The 21,148-nt window shown below is 38.7% G+C and overlaps 2 protein-coding genes across 2 annotated transcripts; both read right to left on the bottom strand.

Moving 5' to 3' along the window:
- Positions 1-6,462: 6,462 nt before the first annotated feature.
- On the bottom strand, positions 6,463-10,038 carry LOC126768018 (putative odorant receptor 85d). The gene is made up of 4 exons (XM_050485864.1): positions 9,203-10,038; positions 8,921-9,122; positions 6,591-6,746; positions 6,463-6,527 (listed from the first exon to the last, which is right to left on the bottom strand). Exons 1-4 carry the CDS (start codon positions 10,036-10,038, stop codon positions 6,471-6,473), a joined length of 1,251 nt encoding a protein of 416 aa, XP_050341821.1. The 3' UTR covers positions 6,463-6,470.
- A 4,627-nt stretch (positions 10,039-14,665) lies between these two features.
- LOC126768013 (putative odorant receptor 85d) lies at positions 14,666-20,665 on the bottom strand. The gene is made up of 4 exons (XM_050485858.1): positions 19,830-20,665; positions 19,561-19,762; positions 18,207-18,362; positions 14,666-14,799 (listed from the first exon to the last, which is right to left on the bottom strand). Exons 1-4 carry the CDS (start codon positions 20,663-20,665, stop codon positions 14,722-14,724), a joined length of 1,272 nt encoding a protein of 423 aa, XP_050341815.1. The 3' UTR covers positions 14,666-14,721.
- Positions 20,666-21,148: the final 483 nt, after the last annotated feature.

The following is a 21,148-nucleotide window of genomic DNA, read 5'->3' on the forward strand; positions in this document are numbered from 1 at the left end:
AAGCTACCGACTATACAAACGAAGAAGAAAAAGTTAAGTCGGACAACAATGTAATGTGCCCTGGCATTCACTGCGATGGATGAGCGTCTAGCCACAATCCGCATCAGAGCAAATTCTTTCAACATAATTCTGATTGCGCCCGCGCACCGACTGAAGAGAAGGACGATACGAACAAAGATGCTATTTATGAGCGGATGGAGCGCGATTCTGACAAGTGCCCCCGTCACGATGTAAAACTTGTGCTTGGTGATTGTAATGCCAGGTTGGGTAAAGAAAGCAGCTTTGGTACAAAGTCGAAAAATTCAGTTTTAATGGCGAAACTTTTCCAAATGGGGTGAGGCTGATCGACTTTGCAGATTCCAGCACAAGAAAATTCATCAAGTTCTGGCTGTCTGCGGATCGAAAAACCACTAACCAGATTGATAATGTTGTGATAGATGAACGACACGTCTCCAGTGTTTTAGATGTGCGTACGCTCCGAGGAATTATCGTCGATTCGGACCACTATCCTGTTATAGCAAAGATCCACACTCGCCTCTGTAAAGCAAAGCACGCCCGTCAACAAGCACAGAGAAGGTACGATGTCGAGAAGCTGCATTCACAACCGACAGCGAAACAGTTTCCTGTTCGACTTGCACTCCTGCTCTCTGAGATAACTCATCAGCAACTTGATATAAGGGAACTGTGGAACGGAATTTCAAGTTCTTTACGTAAAGTTGCAAGCGAAACCATTGGTGTTCATAAGGGTCGAAAGAACAGCTGGTACGAAGAGTGAGTATGAAGAGCTTGAGTAGCTTGCCGATAGGGGTAATGCTCGAAGTAGTTATCTAGTTGCTGATGTTCAAAGTATACCGGAATTATGGAGGCAGCATTTCTTCAGACTGGCGAACCCGATTTCCCAGTTGATGACGATGGAATAGATGTTCCACTGCTCAACTGTGATGAGATACGAATAGCAATTACCCAACTGAAGAACAACAAAGCGGCGGGGGCCAATGGATTACCGGCCGAGCTATTCAAATACGGCGGCGAAGAACTGATAAGGTGCCTGCATCAGCTTCTATGCAAAATATGGTCAGTTGAAAGCATGCCCGAAGATTTCAGCACAAGTGTGCTGCAGAGCTTAATCGAGCAGGTACAATCTTCTTTAAGATTGTACAGGTGGTGGATATCGATATCATTGACCTCAACACCCGCGCCGTTAGTTCTGCTTTCTTCAGACTGCATAAGGATGCGAAGTAAATGGGTCTGGTAGTGAACGAAAGCAAGGCGAAATATATCCTCTTATCAAACAAACAGTCAACGCATTTGAGATTGGCAGTTATAACTTTGAAGTTGTAGATAAATTCGTTTATCTTGGAACCAGTATCGCCACCAGCAACAATATCAGTCTTGAAATTCAATGTAAAATCATTGTTGCTAACAGGTGCTACATTGAACAGAGTAGGTAGTCATAAAGTAAAGTCCTCTCTCGACGAACCAAGACCAAACTCTACAAGTCCTTCAAGAATAATAGTGATTCTCCAACTTTAAAATACCATTTTTTTTGTCCAAAACAGATGAGAACAGGAAATAGTAAGGGCCCAGATCTGGAAAATGGAAGCAATTCAAAGCCCAGCTCAAGGATTTTCACCATAGTTTTCGCTGACTTGTGACACGGTGCATTGGTTTGCTGAAACAGCACTTTCTCCTTCATGAAATGCGGCTTTTTTTCAGGGATTTCGTTCTCCAAACGGTCCAATAACGCCATACTGTGTAGTGTCCGGAAGCTAGTCAAGACAAGTGTTTGCTTTAACTGTATTTTTTTCTTCAAAAGGCAATATTTTTCAATACGCGAAATTCCTTTTTATCCATTTCTTCCTAAATAACTAAAGTTGCTTCATTGAAAATAATACAATTCACTAACCGAGGATCCGACAGCTGCCAAATTTATATACGCGCTTTTTGAAGATTGTGACTAATTAAAAGTCATATGGACTTAATTCCAGCTATTCTTCAAGCCGGTGACCTTTCAATTGACCTGTAATTGGCCGTTAGCTCTAAAATATTTACTAATTTAATATTTGAACCGGTCCAACTCATTTTTTAAGCAGACATTTTTTTGCAGACATGTTCTTATCAGGAAAGGATTCTCTCTGATTAAATAAATTGCATATTGAGGGATTCATTCGCGTATATACAGACAGACAAATATGCTTCTGGGTGTTACAAACTTAATATACCTGTTCAGGTTATTGTTAACTAAAAACACAATAGAATGCATAACGCTTAAAATTCACTTTATGAAATTTACACACTTCTTAGAAATTACCAAAAACCTTTTTAAGCGCAGACACATATCGAGACATTAGCAATTGGCAATTTCTCCATAATGTGACGATTGTGTATGGGCTCCAGTAGCTAACGGTAACCATGTGTCAAATAAAAGCACCGTAATTGTCTGTTATTGTCATTATCTCTCTAACTGTCTATCATTATCGTTGCCGTTTCATTATTAACGCTTTACTAGATATATAAACATATAAATTGTCATATGTACATTGTGACAAAAAGGTACCTCGAAATTATAATTTAAATTCCCCGTGTAAGTGAAAAAAAAATAAAAATATTTTCTAACCAAATTTCGTTTGCAGATTGTGTTTGATCAAAGACACAAGCCTAAACGTAGTATAAAGCCTTTAAAGAAGGTGGAGAGATCGTTATAGACATGCCTCGTTCTGGTCGGACTTCGACCACTTCAACTAATGAAAATATTAAAAAAGTGAAGAATATGGTGCCTGTAAATAGTCATGCAAGTGTTAGAGAGATGACAAGAGAGCTCGTCATCGCTCGCGAGACCATTCGAATGATTTTGGTGGATATTTTGGGTTAGAAATGCGTTCTTCCTCGATTCGTTCGTATGAAGCTGATTTTTTTTCGAAACAAGTACCGTAAATAGGTCTTTTTGGACATGCTTGAACAACCACACAAAAGCCGCTTCGAAATCAAGGTGGTGCTCATTGTTTTTGTCGATATTTGTGGTTTGGTGCAACATAAATTTGTTTCAGAGGGACAGACGGTAAATAAGGAGTTCTATTTAGCTGTATTGAGTCGTTTGCGTGAGAACATCCCTCGAAAAAGCCCGAAATTGTGGAAGAAAATTTCATGGATTTTGCACGTTGATAATGCACCAAGCATCGGAGAGATAAAAGCCAAAAACATGAAAATTCAACCACCGTATTTGAATTTGGCTCCGTGTGATTTTTCTTGTTCTCCAAACTGAAAGGCCAAAATCTGACCAAAAAGTGCTAAGACCATCCCAAAAGTGCTTATGAAAAGTGTTCCGAGGAACTGGAAAAATCGTTGGCCTAAGTGTATTACAACTAGTGGGGATTACTTTAGGGCGATAAAATAAATATTGATAAATAATTAAATATTTTGTGTTTCATTTTCAATTTCCGGGTACTTTTTTGTCACAGTGTATAGTACATATGTATATACATTTTAGGTGGCAAGTGTGTTCAGTGCTTATTGTCGCGCCAACTTGTAAGTAATTTGTCTACCCTTAGGCGCTGACGCATGGCAGAGAAAACACATCTTCGACTATATCAGCGACTGCTTTGAAATTCTCAAAAACAAACTTTTCTACACATACAGATATATGTAGTTATGTACATATATGTGTGCACTGAAATGTTAAACTAAATACTTGTAAAAAATGTCTAAGCTGCTTACTGTAATTTCAATGGTTTCTATTTACTTTACACACATACGTACATATGTATCTACATAAGTACATATTTGCATATCTCTACATGATTACATTTGCATGCTTCCAAGCGAGCTCATATTTTGTTTTGTATTTATTATAATGTCTTCTGTAGCGTCTTCTAACAGATGTGTTGAACAGTCACTGAAAATTAGACTACAAACAGAACAGAAACAGAAACTGAAAATATAGTACACAGAGTGAGTGCGCGGAAGCTGGCGTGAAAATGTATGTAGCGTGAAAAGGAATTAATTATTTTTGCATTAAATCGAAGGTTTTGTTTAGCATAAATAAAATTATCTAATTTAAGTAGAATCTGCAAAGTAAGCATGTGCTTTAGAAATGGATCAGCATGCGATTAGTAGATGGAAATTTGGTCCATGAAGTTTGATTGCATCAAACTTATGCATAACCCGTTTATATACAGCATTACTAAAATGGTTTCAAACATTTTTTTGTGCCATGTGTAGCTCCTTAGCAATCGAAACATGGCTTACATGACAGTTTTGCTGGTTCTCTTAGCAGAGTATCTAGAAAACCTCTTTCTATCTTTCGCAATATTAAGTCAATTGAAAAGTCTCCTAGACTAGACAACGGGTTTTTTAATAAGAGCACTACAACAAAAACGGTTTGGTACATCAATGAAGTTCTTTATTTCTGTGAAATTTTCGACGGTTTTCAAGCATAAATCGGTCGATATAGCTGCAATTTCACGTTCGATTTTCGTGCGAAGTTCTTCAATCGTCGCTGGCTTATTGGCATAGACCATGACATGACGTATTTCCATAGGAAATAGTTTAACGACGTCAAATCGCACGACTGAGGCGGCCAATTGACTGGGTCATTTCGTGAGATAACACGTTCACCAAACTTGTTTTTCAAAAATCGATTGTGACATTCACTGTGAGGCTTGGGGCGCCGCACCAAACTGTGTTTTTTTTTTGGGATGAAATGGTGATCCATGGAGTACATGTGGATTGCTGCCTGACCAATAAAGCATATTTTGCTTATTGACGAAGCCATTCAGGCAGAAATGAGCCTCATCGCTGAAGATTATTTTTCGATAAAAATCAGGATCATTTTCATGTTATTGCTCAGCCCAATTCACGAACATACAACGATTCTGGATTCAAATCTTTCCACTAGACACTCAATTGTTGATCTGACAAGGCGATTATGACGACCATAAATTGAACAACGTTGCGCTCTTAAAGTTGGGGCCACTGACTCCAACTTTCAAAAAGCGTTTGGGTACAGCTGTTGGATCATTAGTTTGTGAATTATATCATTTTGAATAAAGCAACTTTTGTTGTTGTGAAAAAAGGATTTTCGCGTGTTGATTCAAATTTTAGTAGGGAAAAAATGCAGTTGAAGCAAAACCTTGGCTTGATGACGAGTTTCCGGACACTTCTTCTTATTTATTGGCGTAGTCGAGTTTATAACTGCGCGCCAGTCGTTCTTCCTTTTCGCTGTTTGGTGCCAAATGGAGATTCCAAGTGTAGCCAGGTCCTTCTTTACCTGGTCTTCCCAACAGACTGAAGGTCATCCTCTTCCTGTGCCTCCCCCGGTATTGCGTCGAATACTTTCAGAGCTGGAGTGTTTACATCCATTCGGACTATGTTGCTGACGATGTCAATGTCGTCGTATAACCCATACCTCATCGCTCCATCGAATGCGATATTCGCCGTTGCCAATGCGCAAAGGGCAACAAATCTTCCGCAGAAAGTTTCGCCCGAAAATTCGTAACGCCGACTCATCAGATGTTGCCATGGTCCATCCCTCTGCATTATCTAGCAGGGCGGGGATGATGAGTACCTTGTAGAATTTGATCTTTGTTCGCCGAGAGAGGACTTTATTTTTCAAATGACCATTTGGCAAGGGTTATTCTGCGGTGTATTTCGAGGCTGACGTTGTTGTTTTTGTTAATGCTGGTTCCGAGATAGACGAAATTATCTACGACTTCAAAGTTATGACTGTCAACAGTGCCGTTGGAGTCAAGTCGCGAGTGCGACGTTTCGTTGTTTGATGACAAGAGATATTTCGTCTTGCCCTCATTCACTGCCAGACCCATTTGTTTTGCTTCCTTATCCAGTAAAAACGATGCCAAAAATCCATTAAGTGGGCTTTGAACTATCCCTGCATCCACCGTATTCTCCAGATCTGGCCCCCAGCGACTCTTTCCTTTCTTGTTCTCCAATCTCGAAAGAATGCTCGTTGTGAAGAAATTTTCGTCGAAGGCAGAGGAGATCGCCTAAATTGAGGCCTATTTTGAAGCAAAGGAAAAGTCGGCCTACAAAAATGGTATCGAAAAGTTGGTGGTTTGCTATAACCTTTACAGAGAACTGTGTTGAATAAAAGATCGAACTTTTCCAAAAAAGTGTTTTACTATGTAATGTCGGGACTTTCTAAGTGACCTGTTATCGTACAGAGGATCTGGAAACACGGTTGACTCTTAGGAATTCAGAAGTCTCCCTATCCACTTTCAAGCATACTGAAATATGTAATAAATAAAACCATATCTTCTATTTCTTAAAGACAATCTATTTTATTCAAACTTGAAAGCCGTTCAAAATTATACAATAGAAATCTTTATGAAATATATAATTTTTCGTGTAACTCCACACAAACCAATTATTATACTGATTTAACTATAAATTCATATAGATTACATTGCTCCAAATTCACTATACCTTTTTCAAATCCGTCAATAGCAATTCAGCGCTTATCGTGCATACATGGTACGAATTAATGCGAAGAATTTGTATGATAATTGAAGTAACTGCGCAAGGGAACACATATCATTTAGTTTTATAATTAATGTATGTATCAAATATTTACTCACATCAGTTAAGGTACCCATTGAGATATTTACAAAGGTAGTAGCTTTGAGCATAGCTGGTTTCTGAGCGCGTCGTATGATCATAATCAACATTTTCTTGTAACGAATGTCGGCGACGAGCCAGTTGTGGTTGTAAACGACATGACCAATATTTTCACTCTATTAATTTAAAGAAATGTATATATTCAACTTTAATAAAAAATAATAAAAATTCTAGCAAATACACATTTTTCGTATAAATATTTCGGGAAGAGAAATAGACAAAATTGTAAAGCCTTTCTCAAAAGTTTCATACTCAACTCTGGTGTCAAAATGGTGTTTGTTTCTGACTGCACTAAGTACAGACTGTAGTTCCTTTGCCAATCACTTGGATTGGATTTATGTCGTGAATTTACAAAAACACCAATCATCATAAATTTAAAAAAAAAAAAAAAACAAGTAAGGAAGTGCTAAGTTCGGGTGTAACCGAACATTTTATACTCTTGCAATTTACAAAGATCAAAGACTGGGAATTTGCTTAAGGTGCTGGCTGCTTTATATTCAGTTCCCTGGGTTACATGAAGAATATACCTCACAAACAATCACCAATCATATGGAAGAAAGTCAGTCGGTTGTTCAAAACCCCTTAGAATATTCTATATTATGGAGTAAGGTCAGCCGGATGTTCGAAAATATTGATAAACACAGCGATACACTGCTATGAGTAAAACAAGCTCTCTCATTTTCATTGGTATAACTCACATATTGGCCGATGTATGCGGTATAAGGTCACCCCGAGGTTCGAAAACCCTTATATTATGTATATGAGGGCTAAAGGAAGTATTGACCTGATTCAACGGATTTCTGACATACAGTCATACCATTATCAGAGCAACATTATCCCAGAATTTTAATTATATATATCACACATTGACCGATATTTTCGACCAAAAGTCAAATGGAGGTATTGTGGACCAAGTTTTCGGTACCTCCCATATGGGCTTAAACAGTTTTTGTTGGACAATTTTTAATCATAAGGTGGCATACATAAAAGGCATTATTCATGCAAAGTTTTATCCCGTTATATTAATTACTTTTTAATTTGTGTGCTGGAAAGTGAAAGAATCAAATGGAATTTAAAATTATGTTATATGGGAAGTAGGCGTGGCTTTAATCCGATTTCGCCCATTTTTGCAGTGTAATATAGGAATATGAGAAGAATGCCACAAACTAAATTTAGTCGAAATCGGTCGAGCGGGTACCGAGATATGTGATGTAACCTGAAAGTGGGTGGGGAAACTCCCATCGTCCAATTTTTACGCCCGCTGACATAAAACCCTCTTATACCATCTCGGGCGTAAAATTTACGTCACTGGGGTATTTAGTTATTGATTTATGGCACTTACTTGTATAGTAGTTTTTAACAGTACCGTTATATGGGGAGTGAGCGGGGTTAACGTCCAATTTAATGCATTTTTTTATCGATAGGGGTGTTAAAAGAATTTGTCGCGAACGAACCGTTAGGTGAAAAAAACAATTGCATTCTGTAGCAACATATTTCAATAGTATAAAAATAGCCGAGCAATTGACTCCGTACCCGGCAGGACTTTAGCTTCTCCAAAGGTTGGATATGTTTGGTATTAACTTGGAAACTAGGCATCGAGACCTTAGAGGTTCCTCCAACGTTCAATCCTACTCCTCTTTTCAAAATTGTGGTCTAAGTTTTCAGGCAAACAGTGTTGCTCATCTTCGCTAGCTTTTAAACCCACTGCATGCTCCGGTTTTGAGCAGTTTTCGGAGTTCCCAGCTGAGTTTTGACGGTGCTGATTTTAGGGTAGAGCCGCCACTGACTCAACTAACTCAGCTCATACCAAAGTGAGGCCACTATAATTTTTGGCTGTGTTTCTTCTAGCAGAAACCCATTCATCTTGCGTTTTATATCGAAAAAGAGCATTTCTACTTATTTCTATGTCAAGAAAAAATGGATCTTCTTCAGAAAAGAAAAGAATGTTCAAAGAAGCGATGTTCAAATCTAGAAAAGGGTTTCATCCATAGCGGGTTCTTGATAATTAATTTTTGAACAGCGCGCTTAAAAAGAAGGTTAAGAACTTGTCCTACGAAGATAATCTTAGTCTTTCGAACAATGTTTACAAAGGATTTTTGTGGGTTTCGGAATAGGAACCGTAGGATAGAGTTGGTGCAGCACAAAAATCTCTATATGATGCCTATCTCTTGGGTGCAGCTTCAATTTAGCATGGGACTACCACCTTATTTTGGTTAAAGAAGTTTTCTATCCAAACTGGCACAGCACTGCACTTAACTGCGCTGTTTGAAATTTTTTCATCACCACTTACCGCTGTTATCAGCTCCTGACCATAACTACAAATCATATAAAATTGAACCAAACAGCAAATCATATAGGAAGCCAACGCGACCATTGAATCCAAGGGCACGCCAATGCTAAATTGAAAGGCCAGAAAACATATAACGAAAGAGGTCGAGATGAAATTGATGAGCACTGGCAGACCAAATATTTCATTGATTGTTTGGCAGAGGCTAAAAGCAAAATACAAAATACAAAATTAAAAAAATCTACTTTTTACAATCACAACAACAATACTGCGTTGCCAACTTACGCCAATGTATGACTATGATAATTAACGACAGCACTGAGAAAGTCCAAATCGCGTTGTGACTGCTGCGCCATCACATCCGCTGTGGCACACGAGCAGCCCGCCTGATATGCTTCAATGTCGCGCGCCAATTTCCGGAAATGCATTATTAGTTGTACAGTTGCTGCGCAGAATAACAAATCACTAGCCAAATAACCACCCAAGCCTGTAAGGCTGGCAAAGACCTCCGACACATAAAGCGGATAATAGAGCCAATTGTCGCGCCACTCAAAGGGTACCCAACAAAAGAACGGCAGTTCGCGCACTACGTCTGTATGCTGCAGCAAAGGCGCCAAAAATAAGTAGTTGATCATCGGCAGGCAATTGTAGGTGCCAACAGTGAAGGCATGCGTAAAGGCATGCATGAAAGCAATACGTCTGTAGTGCGACAGATGGCTTTGTAGTTCGTATGGCGGCTGATCTTTCGACTGCTTGGGATAGATTTCGTAGAGCTTCCGCATGAGTATGCTGATTCGTGAGCGCTGCCGCAGATTACTTAACAACTTTAGAATTGACACAATAACGAAACCCATGAAGGTGAAATTTCGCGCAGCTTGTAAGAAATCGGAGTTCTCTATAAAGTTGACAACAACGAAAGAAGCCTCTATGATGAGCACCCAAATCAAGTTGACCAGCCCAATGAGGCTGTATATTTGACGCAGTACTGTTGTAAATCGAGCAGCAAAACTCTTTTGCTTTGGCGCATCGCCTGGTTGTCGGTAGATATCATCGTAGGCCACAATGCCATTGAAGCTATACCAGAAATTGGCTGTACTCATGAAGGCGCCGAATTCGATCATTTTCTTTGACTTACTCGCGGAGAAATGTGTGCCAACAGTAGTGGCATCTTGTATAAATAGGCGAAGGAGTTATCTGTTCAGCAAAAAGCACGGATATACTTAACACCATGCAACAATTTTTTTTTTTTATAATCCTGTAAACATTCATGCTGGCCAAGAATGCTGACGTTGTTTGGGAAAGAATATGAATATAAGAATATTGATTAAAGCAAAGTAAACAGTGAACCGACAGTACTTCAACATAACAGTACTTAGGTGGCAATAAGTCCTAACTGCTTACGTAAAAACCAGGTAACTGTCTCCGTGAGGAAATGTTCTCAGTGTCTAGATTATGAAAGAGTTTTTGAACTGTTGAACTGAACCATGATATGTTATTAATAAAGTAACTCATTCATCACAGCTGACACTGATTCTTAACCGGATCGAGTTTTGGACCTCGAGGATAACGACAATTTCTTGATGAACTAAAAAATCCCAGATACCAGTTGATTTGACGCCGACTGACAAAGAAATCATTTTCAAATATTATAAAACAAATCTTTGCGATCGCTTTCAGTCAAATCGGCTGGGATGTCCTTCAGTGCGTTTAACAAGTGACTTTTGATGGTTCATGGCGCGTTCCTAAAAGCGATTTTTTCAATTACGAAAACATAAAAAGAGTCGCTTGGAGCCAACCTGGCGAGTACGGTGGCTGAACGATGACTCTCGTTTTGTGTTCGGCCAAAAAGTCCGTCCCAATCATCCTAGCATGAGAAGACGCATTATCTTGGTGAAAAATCTATCACGTAGACGCCTCATAATGTTCATGTAGTACCAGTGGCGTAGTAAGGCGGGGGAAGGGGCCGTCGCCCCGGGCGCAACGTCTTGGGGGGCGGCAAAACGATCTTCGCTGTTTTTTAATATTCAGAAAAATACTTCAACAAATTTTTTAAAAAATTTATTATAAAACTTAAAGAGTTGTACACTCACAATGTAATAATCTGAATAACAATGAAAAATATTAATTTTTACTCGAATACTATTCAGTCTTTGAATTTGTCTTATATATTTTGGCTTATATCTTTCTTTAAAATAGTGATAGAACTTAAAGATGAACTTTTCTAGCTTTGTCTAGCGTCGTGTCACTCTCACAGTTACCCTATGCTTTGAATGTAATAAATACTTTTATTTCTCCAAATTTTCAAAAATGGTATTTAAAAACTCCAATTCGGGCAAAAATTCCTGCAAATTGTGTCAAAAGTGTACAAAATATAGGGCGAAAATGGGTTTTTTCTATGGCTTTTAATAAGATGTCTTGTAAATTTACTATCAATTTATTCAAAAACCATATTGTGAGAATTTTGGAACTTTAGAATTTCCGTGGCTTCTAGTTTCTGAATTTTATATACTTAATATCGAAGATATTTTGTAAAAATTCACTTTTGTTCGAACCACCTCATGAAACTTGTAGGTAGGTAGATAAAGGGGGGCGGCAGAACATCCTTGGCCCCGGGCGCCCGAAGTTGTAGCTACGCCACTGTGTAGTACCCCTGATTGACCGTTTGAACCTGTGAAATGAATTCATGGTAATCTACGGTAGTCAAAGATCGCGATAAGCATTCCTGATTTTCTAACGACTTTGATGTGGTTTTCTCGGCTTCGGTTCAGTTTTGTGTGGCCATTCGCTAGGTTGTTGGACAGTTTCGAATGTCGGATAGAGTGGGTGGATCTACAGAGAGCCAAAAAACGGGAAAATATCGTATGTGGGAAATGTTCAACCGATCATTCTGAACAACTTTGCTTAAGAGACTATGAGTTTAAACCCGGTTTTATCGGATTATAAAAATTCGTTCGTTAGTTTTTGATATAAGCGAATGAAATTTAAGACGTCGCTGCATTATGATATTCTATTGATCATTTGTCGGAATTGGTCAGGCCGGACAACTATATCTCTTATCTCGTGTACAACCGATTATCAGATTTTTAAAATTTCGTCTTAAAAATCGATGTCTTAAAACCGGTTTTAGACCCATAGTCTCTTCGGCAAAGTTGTTTGGAATCATACGTAGAACATTTCCCGCATGCGCGATTTTATAAAAAAAAATCGATCCGCTCTAATATAGAGTCCTCACCTACGATGTTAAGCATCTCTTTTGTGACTTTTACTCGTCGTTTTTGCAAAGATCGATAAATTTTACGAAGGCGCCGAGTTTCTGGAAAATTTATATATCTATATATAGCATATTATATAGCACAACGTAGACTCCAGCTCACGAGTGATTGCCTGCTAGTCACTCGCTGCTCATCGTAAAAATAGATAACATTCTGTTGACTAATGTAACAAAATCTCTAAGGAGGAGTTTTTTAATATATTCATTGATTGATTTTCATTGCTTGATTATGTCGAACTAATAACGGTACTTGTTTGTAATCGTAATTACATTGTGCATATACACATTAATGTAAAATTATTCAATAGCTAATTTAGTAGGCGTTTGAAGTTATTTCGCGCTGCCCTTAATGATACACCTTTGTGCATGAGGAGGCGTTCGTCGCAGTCAAATGGGTTGGCGTGGTCACGAAACACGTAAAGTTAGGAAAAGCACTGTGAATATTGCTTTGTAAATAGACTCATTCATAAAAATCACACAACCATTAGAAAGTGATTTAAAAACAAGTAAGGAAGGGCTAAGTTCGGGTGTCACCGAACATTTTATACTCTCGCATGATAAAGTGATAATCGAGATTTCATTAAACGTCATTTACATATTTTTCAAATAGCGTATTTTTGTAAAGTTTTATTCCGCTATCATCATTGGTTCCTTATGTACTATATAGTATACAGAGAAGGCATCAGATGGAATTCAAAATAGCGTTATATTGGAAGAAGGCGTGGTTGTGAACCGATTTCAACCATATTTTGTACATATCATCAGGGTGTTATGGAAATATAACACACCCAATTTCATTGAAATCGGTCGAGTGGTTCCCGAGATATGGTTTTTGGTCCATAAGTGGGCGAGGCCACGCCCATTTTCAATTTAAAAAAAAGCCTGGGTGCAGCTGCCTTCTGCCACTTCTTCCGTAAAATTTAGTGTTTCTGACGTTTTTTGTTAGTCGGTTAACGCACTTTTAGTGATTTTTATGGGAGGTGGGCGTGGTTAAATTTCATTCCATTTTTGAAAATCTGTAAGAATGGAAATGCCTGAAGAAAACGACTCTTAGAGTTTGGTTGACATAGCTATAGAGTTTCCGAGATATGTACAAAAAACTTAGTAGGGGGCGGGGCCACGCCCACTTTTCCAAAATAATTACGTCCAAATATGCCCCTCCCTAATGCGATCCTTTGTGCCAAATTTCACTTTAATATCTTTATTTATGGCTTAGTTATGACACTTTATAGGTTTTCGGTTTCCGCCATTTTGTGGGCGTGGCAGTGGGCCGATTTTACCCATCTTCGAACTTAACCTTCTTATGGAGCCAAGGAATACGTGTACCAAGTTTCATCACGATATCTTAATTTTTACTCAAGTTACAGTTTGCACGGGCAGACGGACGGACAGACGGACGGACAGACAGACATCCGGATTTCGACTCTACTCGTCACCCTGATCACTTTGGTATATATAATTATATCTGACTCTTTTAGTTTTAGGACTTACAAACAACCGTTATGTGAACGAAACTATAATACTCTCCTTAGCAACATTGTTGCGAGAGTATAATGATAGTAAGTTATGCCTTGAACCACACGAATGTATGTGTAACTACTTCTAGAGATTTAATAAACCCCAAAACATTGCTTTTTTTAAGGACTTGGCTTGGCTCTTCCAAATAGCATTTCTACATTGTTGGGGAGAATGTTTGAAATTATACTTCTTGACGAAGGAGTTCACTGCTCTGCCCTTAACAGGTCAATTGAAAGTATCCGGTCTATCATAGTAAAAGACATTCTTTTTGGCAAAATTATTGAACATAACGGTGGACCCAAGAAAAGGTAGTTTTTCCAAAAGCCTTTTTTGAGGCGCGGCAAGCTGTCATGTCATTTTCGTTCAGTATTGTTTGGCATTTCATCATGGCAAGACTTACGCTTGAACAACGCTTACAAATCATTCAACTTTATTACGACACATCACGTTCTGTAAAGAATGTGTTTCAACTAATAGTAATCTTGATACCCATTCATGATTGGATAATATTTGACCGAATAGACCACGTCCAACACGCAGCGAAGAAAATATAGTGCTATAGCTTAGCCGTAGCTGAGAGTGTATACGAAGACCGTGGAGAGACGATTTGGCACCGTTCACAGCAACTCGAACTGTGGAACGACTTGGCGCATTTTACGTAGATATCTTAAATTGAAAACGTACAAAATATAGCTTGCGCACGAACTGAAGCCGCTCGGCATTCCCAAGCGACATCGCTTCGCTCTATAAGCTCTTGAAAAGTTCCAAGAAGATCCGCTTTGGAAAGAAATTTAGTTCAGCAATAAGGCCCATTTCTGTTTCAATGGGTATGTGCATAAGAAGATTTGGTGTGGTTTGTGGGCCGGTGGAATAATCTGTGTACACGATTGTTATAAATTAAGAACCCACACTTTTTAAATTCAATAGCTTTTTTTTTTAAATTCTTTGCCTCTGAAAATTTTATTAAAGTTTTTTACTTTCATACTCGTATATGAGTGATCGTAATTTCAAATAATTATTTGGAAATGCTCTTCGGTTCACGTGCATACATCGTGCGGATAACTGCAAAACCCTTATAGGATAATTGAAGAAGCTGCAAAGAAGATAGTTTGGATTAGCTTATAATACTAAATATACCAGAATATTATTTACAACTACAAAGTTTTTATTACATAAAGACCAGCGAATATTTGCCTTCGAAGCAAGGGTTGAAGTTAGCCTACGGGACTAGGGTTGTTTACTGTCTTTGAGACACATCATAAAAAAAAAAACTTCAGTGAAAAAAGTTTAAAAAATAATTGTTGGCGTGCATGAAATATCCAGACAAGCTTTTCAGATCGAATTCCTTTGCTTTGCAGTATCAGTTACTCTCCGTAATCAGCTTAAGGGGGTATTCTTGTCTAGGATTTTGAAAAAATCGATTTTTTTTGCATATCTTGAAAGTTTAGACTTTCAAAAATATGATCTTGGAAGGATTTTTCAAAATTCGACTTATTTTCGGAGATACAGCCGATTTTGTGACGTGGCGTCCGTGTTCACTAGAATTGTCTCCTAAACTTTAAACGCGTTTTTCTCAAAACTGACTTTTTCGGAACGATACCCACGATTTCTCAGGTTCTACTGGACCGATTTACTTGAAATTTTTATAGAGTCTTCTCTATAGGCTTGTCTATGGTTGGAACTAGCCCCATCGCCAAATTTTTATTTTTATTATTTTTAAAAAAATTCGAAATAGTCAGAAAAAGTGATCCAAAAAAACTTTTTTTTTTAGGCAGTCGCCATTTTGTGAAAAAAATTTTTTCCCACTTTTCCGTAGTTCCGGCCATTGCGATATTATTCTAGATTAATAATCTTTTTTTTTTTGGTTTCAGATAACTAAGAGGGTTGAAATCATGGGTATGGTCACGTGGAAATTTTTAGAGACCCCCCACTTCGTCAGCTCATAATTTTTGAAATTTTTTACTTTTTATAGTTTTTAATTTTTTTCTGTGCTCTTCTAAAATTAACAAATAACTAATAAAAAAATGGATAGTAAAAATATTAATTGCCTTTTTTTACGACACTTTAAAAATTACCTGAAATTCATGCTTCTGGACCAGAATACCGCCTTAAGGGTGGGTGCTTTCTTGAATATCTCACTGAATTTAACCAAAAATATTTTCTGTTTGTGGTTTGAACATATTTATGAGTTATACGCTCTCTAACTTAATGAAGTGTCGAATAACATTTAGTTCGACAAACATTTTCTTGTGAAAGAAATTGTGTATTTCACAAGAGCGTGAACCATAAGTTCTCAGAGGGATAATAGAATTTAAGTCTGCCACGAAGTAACATCCAAAGTGAACGTTCAAGACCCTAAAAAAGTATATATATAAATGATCAGCGCTATGAGTTGAGTGGATTTAGACATATTCGTCTGTCTGTCTGTCTGAAAGGTTTTGAGGTACCGATTTGAAATTTTTCACACGTCATTTTCTCCGCCAGAAAGTGCTTATTTGTCGGACCAATCGATATCGGATCACTATAGCATATACGTAGCTGCGTAGGAACCTGATCGATCGAAATCAACTGCTTGTGTGGAAAACTTTTTTATTTGACAAGATATCTACACGAAATCCTACGAAATGCTACAACCTCCAAATAGAATATATAGACTGGTCCACTATAACATAGAAGCTGAGTGATCCAAATTAAGATAAAGAGATTGATCTTTTAATACTCTTTTATGCTATAAAAATGTACCTGTGAAGGGTATTATAGCTACGGTGTTGCCGAAGTTAACAGTTTTTCTTGTTTTTATGAAATTTTTGGTATTTTGATAAGGAAACACGTAATAAATCACTTTGAGTATGGTGGAGAAATTTAAGTGCTATCTCTTGGCTTTCCATAGCGTACTAATGGTCAAAAAGGGGGAGGGGTGCTTATCTCAGCCAAGAAAAAAAAACTCCTAATGTCGACGACTATCAGCGTCCTTTTATACGGAGCTGAGATTTGGGCAGATGTGCTAAAAGGGAACCCGGCGTAAGGTTTTGGCCAAAGTGCACCGCACCGCAGCTTTCAGAGTTGCATCAGCTTACCGAACAGTGTCAGTTGATGAAATTTTAGTTATAAGCGAAAGGAAAAAGCTGTAGAAGTTAAAGAAAACATCTGAAAATAACAAGAAGGCAATTGAACAAATAAGGTTAGATTAGTTTAATCAGGTAGACCAATAAGCCACGCATAGACCACTTTGGTCCTTTGTGAAACCAGATGAAGTTCAGCTGTTGAGTCTAAGAGAAGTAGTCATCGTTTAGGGTGCCTGCGCTTGACGCGAATTTTAACATACTCTGCTGTCTCACTATCGATACCTCCTCTAGTGTATCATATTGTGGGGACCACAGATGCTTACCAATGCGGGTCAAGTGCACAAGAGATGGTTCATTATTTCCCTGGTGTCTTGCTTTAGACATTTCCTGCAGTCTTCTCGATCTGTCAGCCTTATCCTGTGGGCATGTATCGCCACTAGACAGTGACCAGTTAGTATTCCCATCATGTTTCTACAGTATTTTCTATCGAGTGTCAATAGAAATTTTGTGTACTTTCGATCTACCGTTTTGCACATGACTTTTGCAGTTTTGCACCTGTTCCATCGGGTTTTGATTTTCTTTACCATGCTTCTATCAAGATGGTCATATAGATAATGTATCATCATATAGACAATGTATGGGTTTCCCAATGTTGATCACGTTTTCGGATGTTGGACGCACATCATTCTTAGCAATCTCGTCCACTATTTAATTGTCCTCGATGCCTTTGCTGCCTGGCACCCAGTAGAAGTAAAATTGCTTTCTTCTGGCAAGTCTTTCCACTGCTGCCCTGCTTCTTAAGACACTTCTGACCGATATGCGATACGAGGTTACTGCCTTGATTACTGCTTGGCTATCTACGTAGATATTGACTCTGGATTTGCTTGGAGGGGCATTAGAGGCCAGATTCGTGGCTTTCGCAATAGCAAAGACCTCAGCTTGATATATAATAACTGAACAGTTTATTCCCGCACGAACACCAACGTCCATTTTCGAGCCATTGAACAAATAAAGAAAGATATGATATCAGCATGGCAACGAAGGTAGGAGAATCAGAGACACGGTTGTACTTATACGAGACCTAAACTTATGGATATGTCGTAAACTTTGAAAAGTCATTTTCTACACAAAACAGCTGCTTTCGGTCACGAATATTTCAAAAAGTACCGCCACAGCATGGAAAGGTTTTTTTAGTGATCTGATTGTGACACATACCGTAACTGTGACGACAGTACTGAATGATGCGGAAAGTATTCTCCCCCCTTCACCTGCAAAAAAAAGGTCTTAAGGTTCATGACAATACAGAGGAAAGAGCGAGAGGAAGAGAGTATCATCTATTGGAAGAACTCAGATGCTTCTCTCGGTTTAAGCGAAACTACCGGCGCTGAGTACTCTTTGCTTTATAATACATAAAAATTAGTTTACTGTTACTCACATCGGTCATGGTGGGCATTGAAACTGTCACCAAAGCAGTTGCATGCAATTTTGACGGCTTCTGTGCGCGTGCCATTATATATATCAACATTTTCCGATAACGCAAGTCAGAATCGAACCAGTTGTGATTGTAAACTGCATAGCTGATATATTCACTCTAAGTATGAGACGGAAATGGGGAGAGTAAATGAAGAGAGTTAAATATTACGTGAGGGATGTATGTCGAAAAAGTCTTTTCGTACTTCTAATCAAACTTCTACTTATTTTTTTATATTTATAATGAGCTTTAATGAACCAAATATGTACCATTTTGGTCGACCACTTTTTGCCATTTTTCCGTTAGAGAAATTATTCCAACATTGCAAAACTTTTCTGGTTTCTCGGCGAAAAACTGCGACAGGTGATTTTCACAAGTTTCTCTTGAAGGCAACTTTACTGCATTAAGGGAATTCCGCATTGACCGAAACAAATGGTAGTCCGATGGTGCAAGTTCAGAGCTATATGGTGGATGCATCGAAACTTTACAGCCAAGAAGTGTGTAGTCTAGCGTTGTCCTAATCGAAGGCGAAGCCCTTCTGTTGATCGTTCGATCAGGCTGGAGCAGCTCATAGTTGATGATTCCTTTCCAATCCCACCAAACACTGATCATTCATGACCAAGCATGACCTTTCGAGGCGTCAATCCTGACTTTGCGACCATTTGTTGAACTTCACCTCGCTTGGACCATGATCTTTTTCGCACATTATTGTCTTATATGATCCATTTTTCGTCACCTGCTACCATTCGCTTCGGAATTGGTTCGATTTCATTTCGTTTCAGCAAAGAATCGCAGTTGTTAATTCGGTCCATTAAATCTTTCACAGACAATTCATGTGGTACCCAAACATCGAGCTTCTTTTTGTAGCCAGCCTTTTTTATTGGTTCAAAACTGTTTGTTGATGAATGTTATGTTGAGTTCCTTAGCGATGGCTGCTTATGTGACGGTACTGGTAAATTTTTTCCATAATTTCATCGTCTTTTTTATCCATAGATCGACCAGAGCGATGTGCATCTTTTCCAACGAAATTTCCAGAACGTAAGCGAACGAACCACTCTTGTGCTACACGAACTGACACAGCATCGTCTGCGTAAACTTCATTGATGGCTTGTGTGGCATTCTTCCCTTTTTTATACAAAAATTTCAAAATATAGCGAGCTTTTTCATTATTTTTTTAATTTTTGAACAGCTGCAACTTTTTTTCAATTTCCCCCGACTGCGACGACTACATTTGACAAAATACGAAAAGACTTTTTCGACTACCTAATATATACAAATATTCCGGAAAAACATAATAATAATAGAGCAAAAAATTTACCGCTTCCAAAATCTGCTGCGCATAGTAGCAAATAAGAAAGATTTGCACCAACGAGCAGAAGAGAAAGAACGCCAACATAATGATCGCATCAATATTGGCGCCAATGGTGATTTGAAAGAGCACAAAGCAGATAATCAGCGCAGTCGAAGCAAAGCTGATAAAGAGTGAAATACCGAAGACATCATTCAAAGCCTGTGATAAGCTGCAAGCGTATAGTTGTAACTGTAACAATAACTAATTCAAAATTCTAAATAATATGTTATACGCACTTCAGAATCTGCTGATGATAGGCAATAACGCTGCGCAGAAAACATAAATCATGCTCACGACACCCATTAGCCGTCGCTGTGCGCCATTTGCTTTTACTGCTACCCCCTCCGCCCGCTACATGCAACTCTATGCGTCGTGCCAGTTGCCGATAATGCATTATCAACTGCACTGCCACGGCGCTCAAGAGCAAATCATTGGCCAATTGACCGGAGAGACACGCTTGCCCAGCAGCGATTTGCGTCAGATACATCGGATAATAGCGCCAATCATTATTATGCCAATCGAATGGCGTCCAACAGTTGTAGGGCAGCGTTTTGCCCACAACACGCAGCGCCAGCCAAACTTCATAGATGAAATAGTTGAGTAGCGGAAATAGATTATAACTCCAGACTAGCAGCTCGTGCAGCAAAACAAATGCATACGCGAAACGTTGGTAACGTTGTAGTGCCCGTTGCACTTCGTATTTCATTTGCTCGGCCAGCGTTTGGGGATAGAGCGCATGCAGCGTTTGCATCATAGCGGTGATGCGCGCACGTTGTCGCCAAATGCTATAGATTTTGAAATCGCCCACAATGACGAAACCCACAAATGACGAAAGCATTGTTGCCTCAACGAAGTTGTTGTTATTTACGAAGGCCATAAATATGTACAGCAATTCGCTAAGTAAGGTTATGTTCATGTTGGCTATTGTGATGATGAAAAATATGCTCAACAGCTGGTGACGTATGTTGTTGGCTCGCTGTCCAGCTTTCTGGTACGCGTCCAGGCCAATGCTTGTGTAGAATATATTGGCGAGCGTGTTGAAACTCTCGAAATGTATGATTTGGTTAGACATATCGACGCTTTGTGTAAGTGCGACCGGCGACCAGGTGGCTATATATATAGCTGGCGATGTTTATATGTTACCAGGCATGTGCTTGTTGCATGCATATTGTATCACCGGAAATTTACGCGGTACACCTAATTGGTTTAATTGACGCTTAATTGGTTATACACTGAGAGAAACTGAAGAAATTAGTAATAAATATTTGTCGTTTACAAAGCTGTTAAAAATTTAACTCAGGTTTTTCGTCTCATTTTCCTCTTCTTCTTTACGTAGACAGCGCTAACGCGGTTACAGTCGAGTTTAAACTTACTTTTCAATTTTTGGCGCCAATTGGAGATTCCAAGTGTAGCCAGGTCGTTTTTCACCTGATCTCTCCAACGGAGTGTAGGTCTTCCTCTTCCTCTGCTTCCCCGGCGGGTACTGCGCCGAATACTTTCAGAGCTGTATTGTCTTCATCCATACGGACGTCGTCACCTAGCTAGCGTAGCTGCT

Source organism: Bactrocera neohumeralis, chromosome 2 (assembly GCF_024586455.1).
Source record: "Bactrocera neohumeralis isolate Rockhampton chromosome 2, APGP_CSIRO_Bneo_wtdbg2-racon-allhic-juicebox.fasta_v2, whole genome shotgun sequence".
NCBI lineage: Eukaryota > Metazoa > Arthropoda > Insecta > Diptera > Tephritidae > Bactrocera > Bactrocera neohumeralis.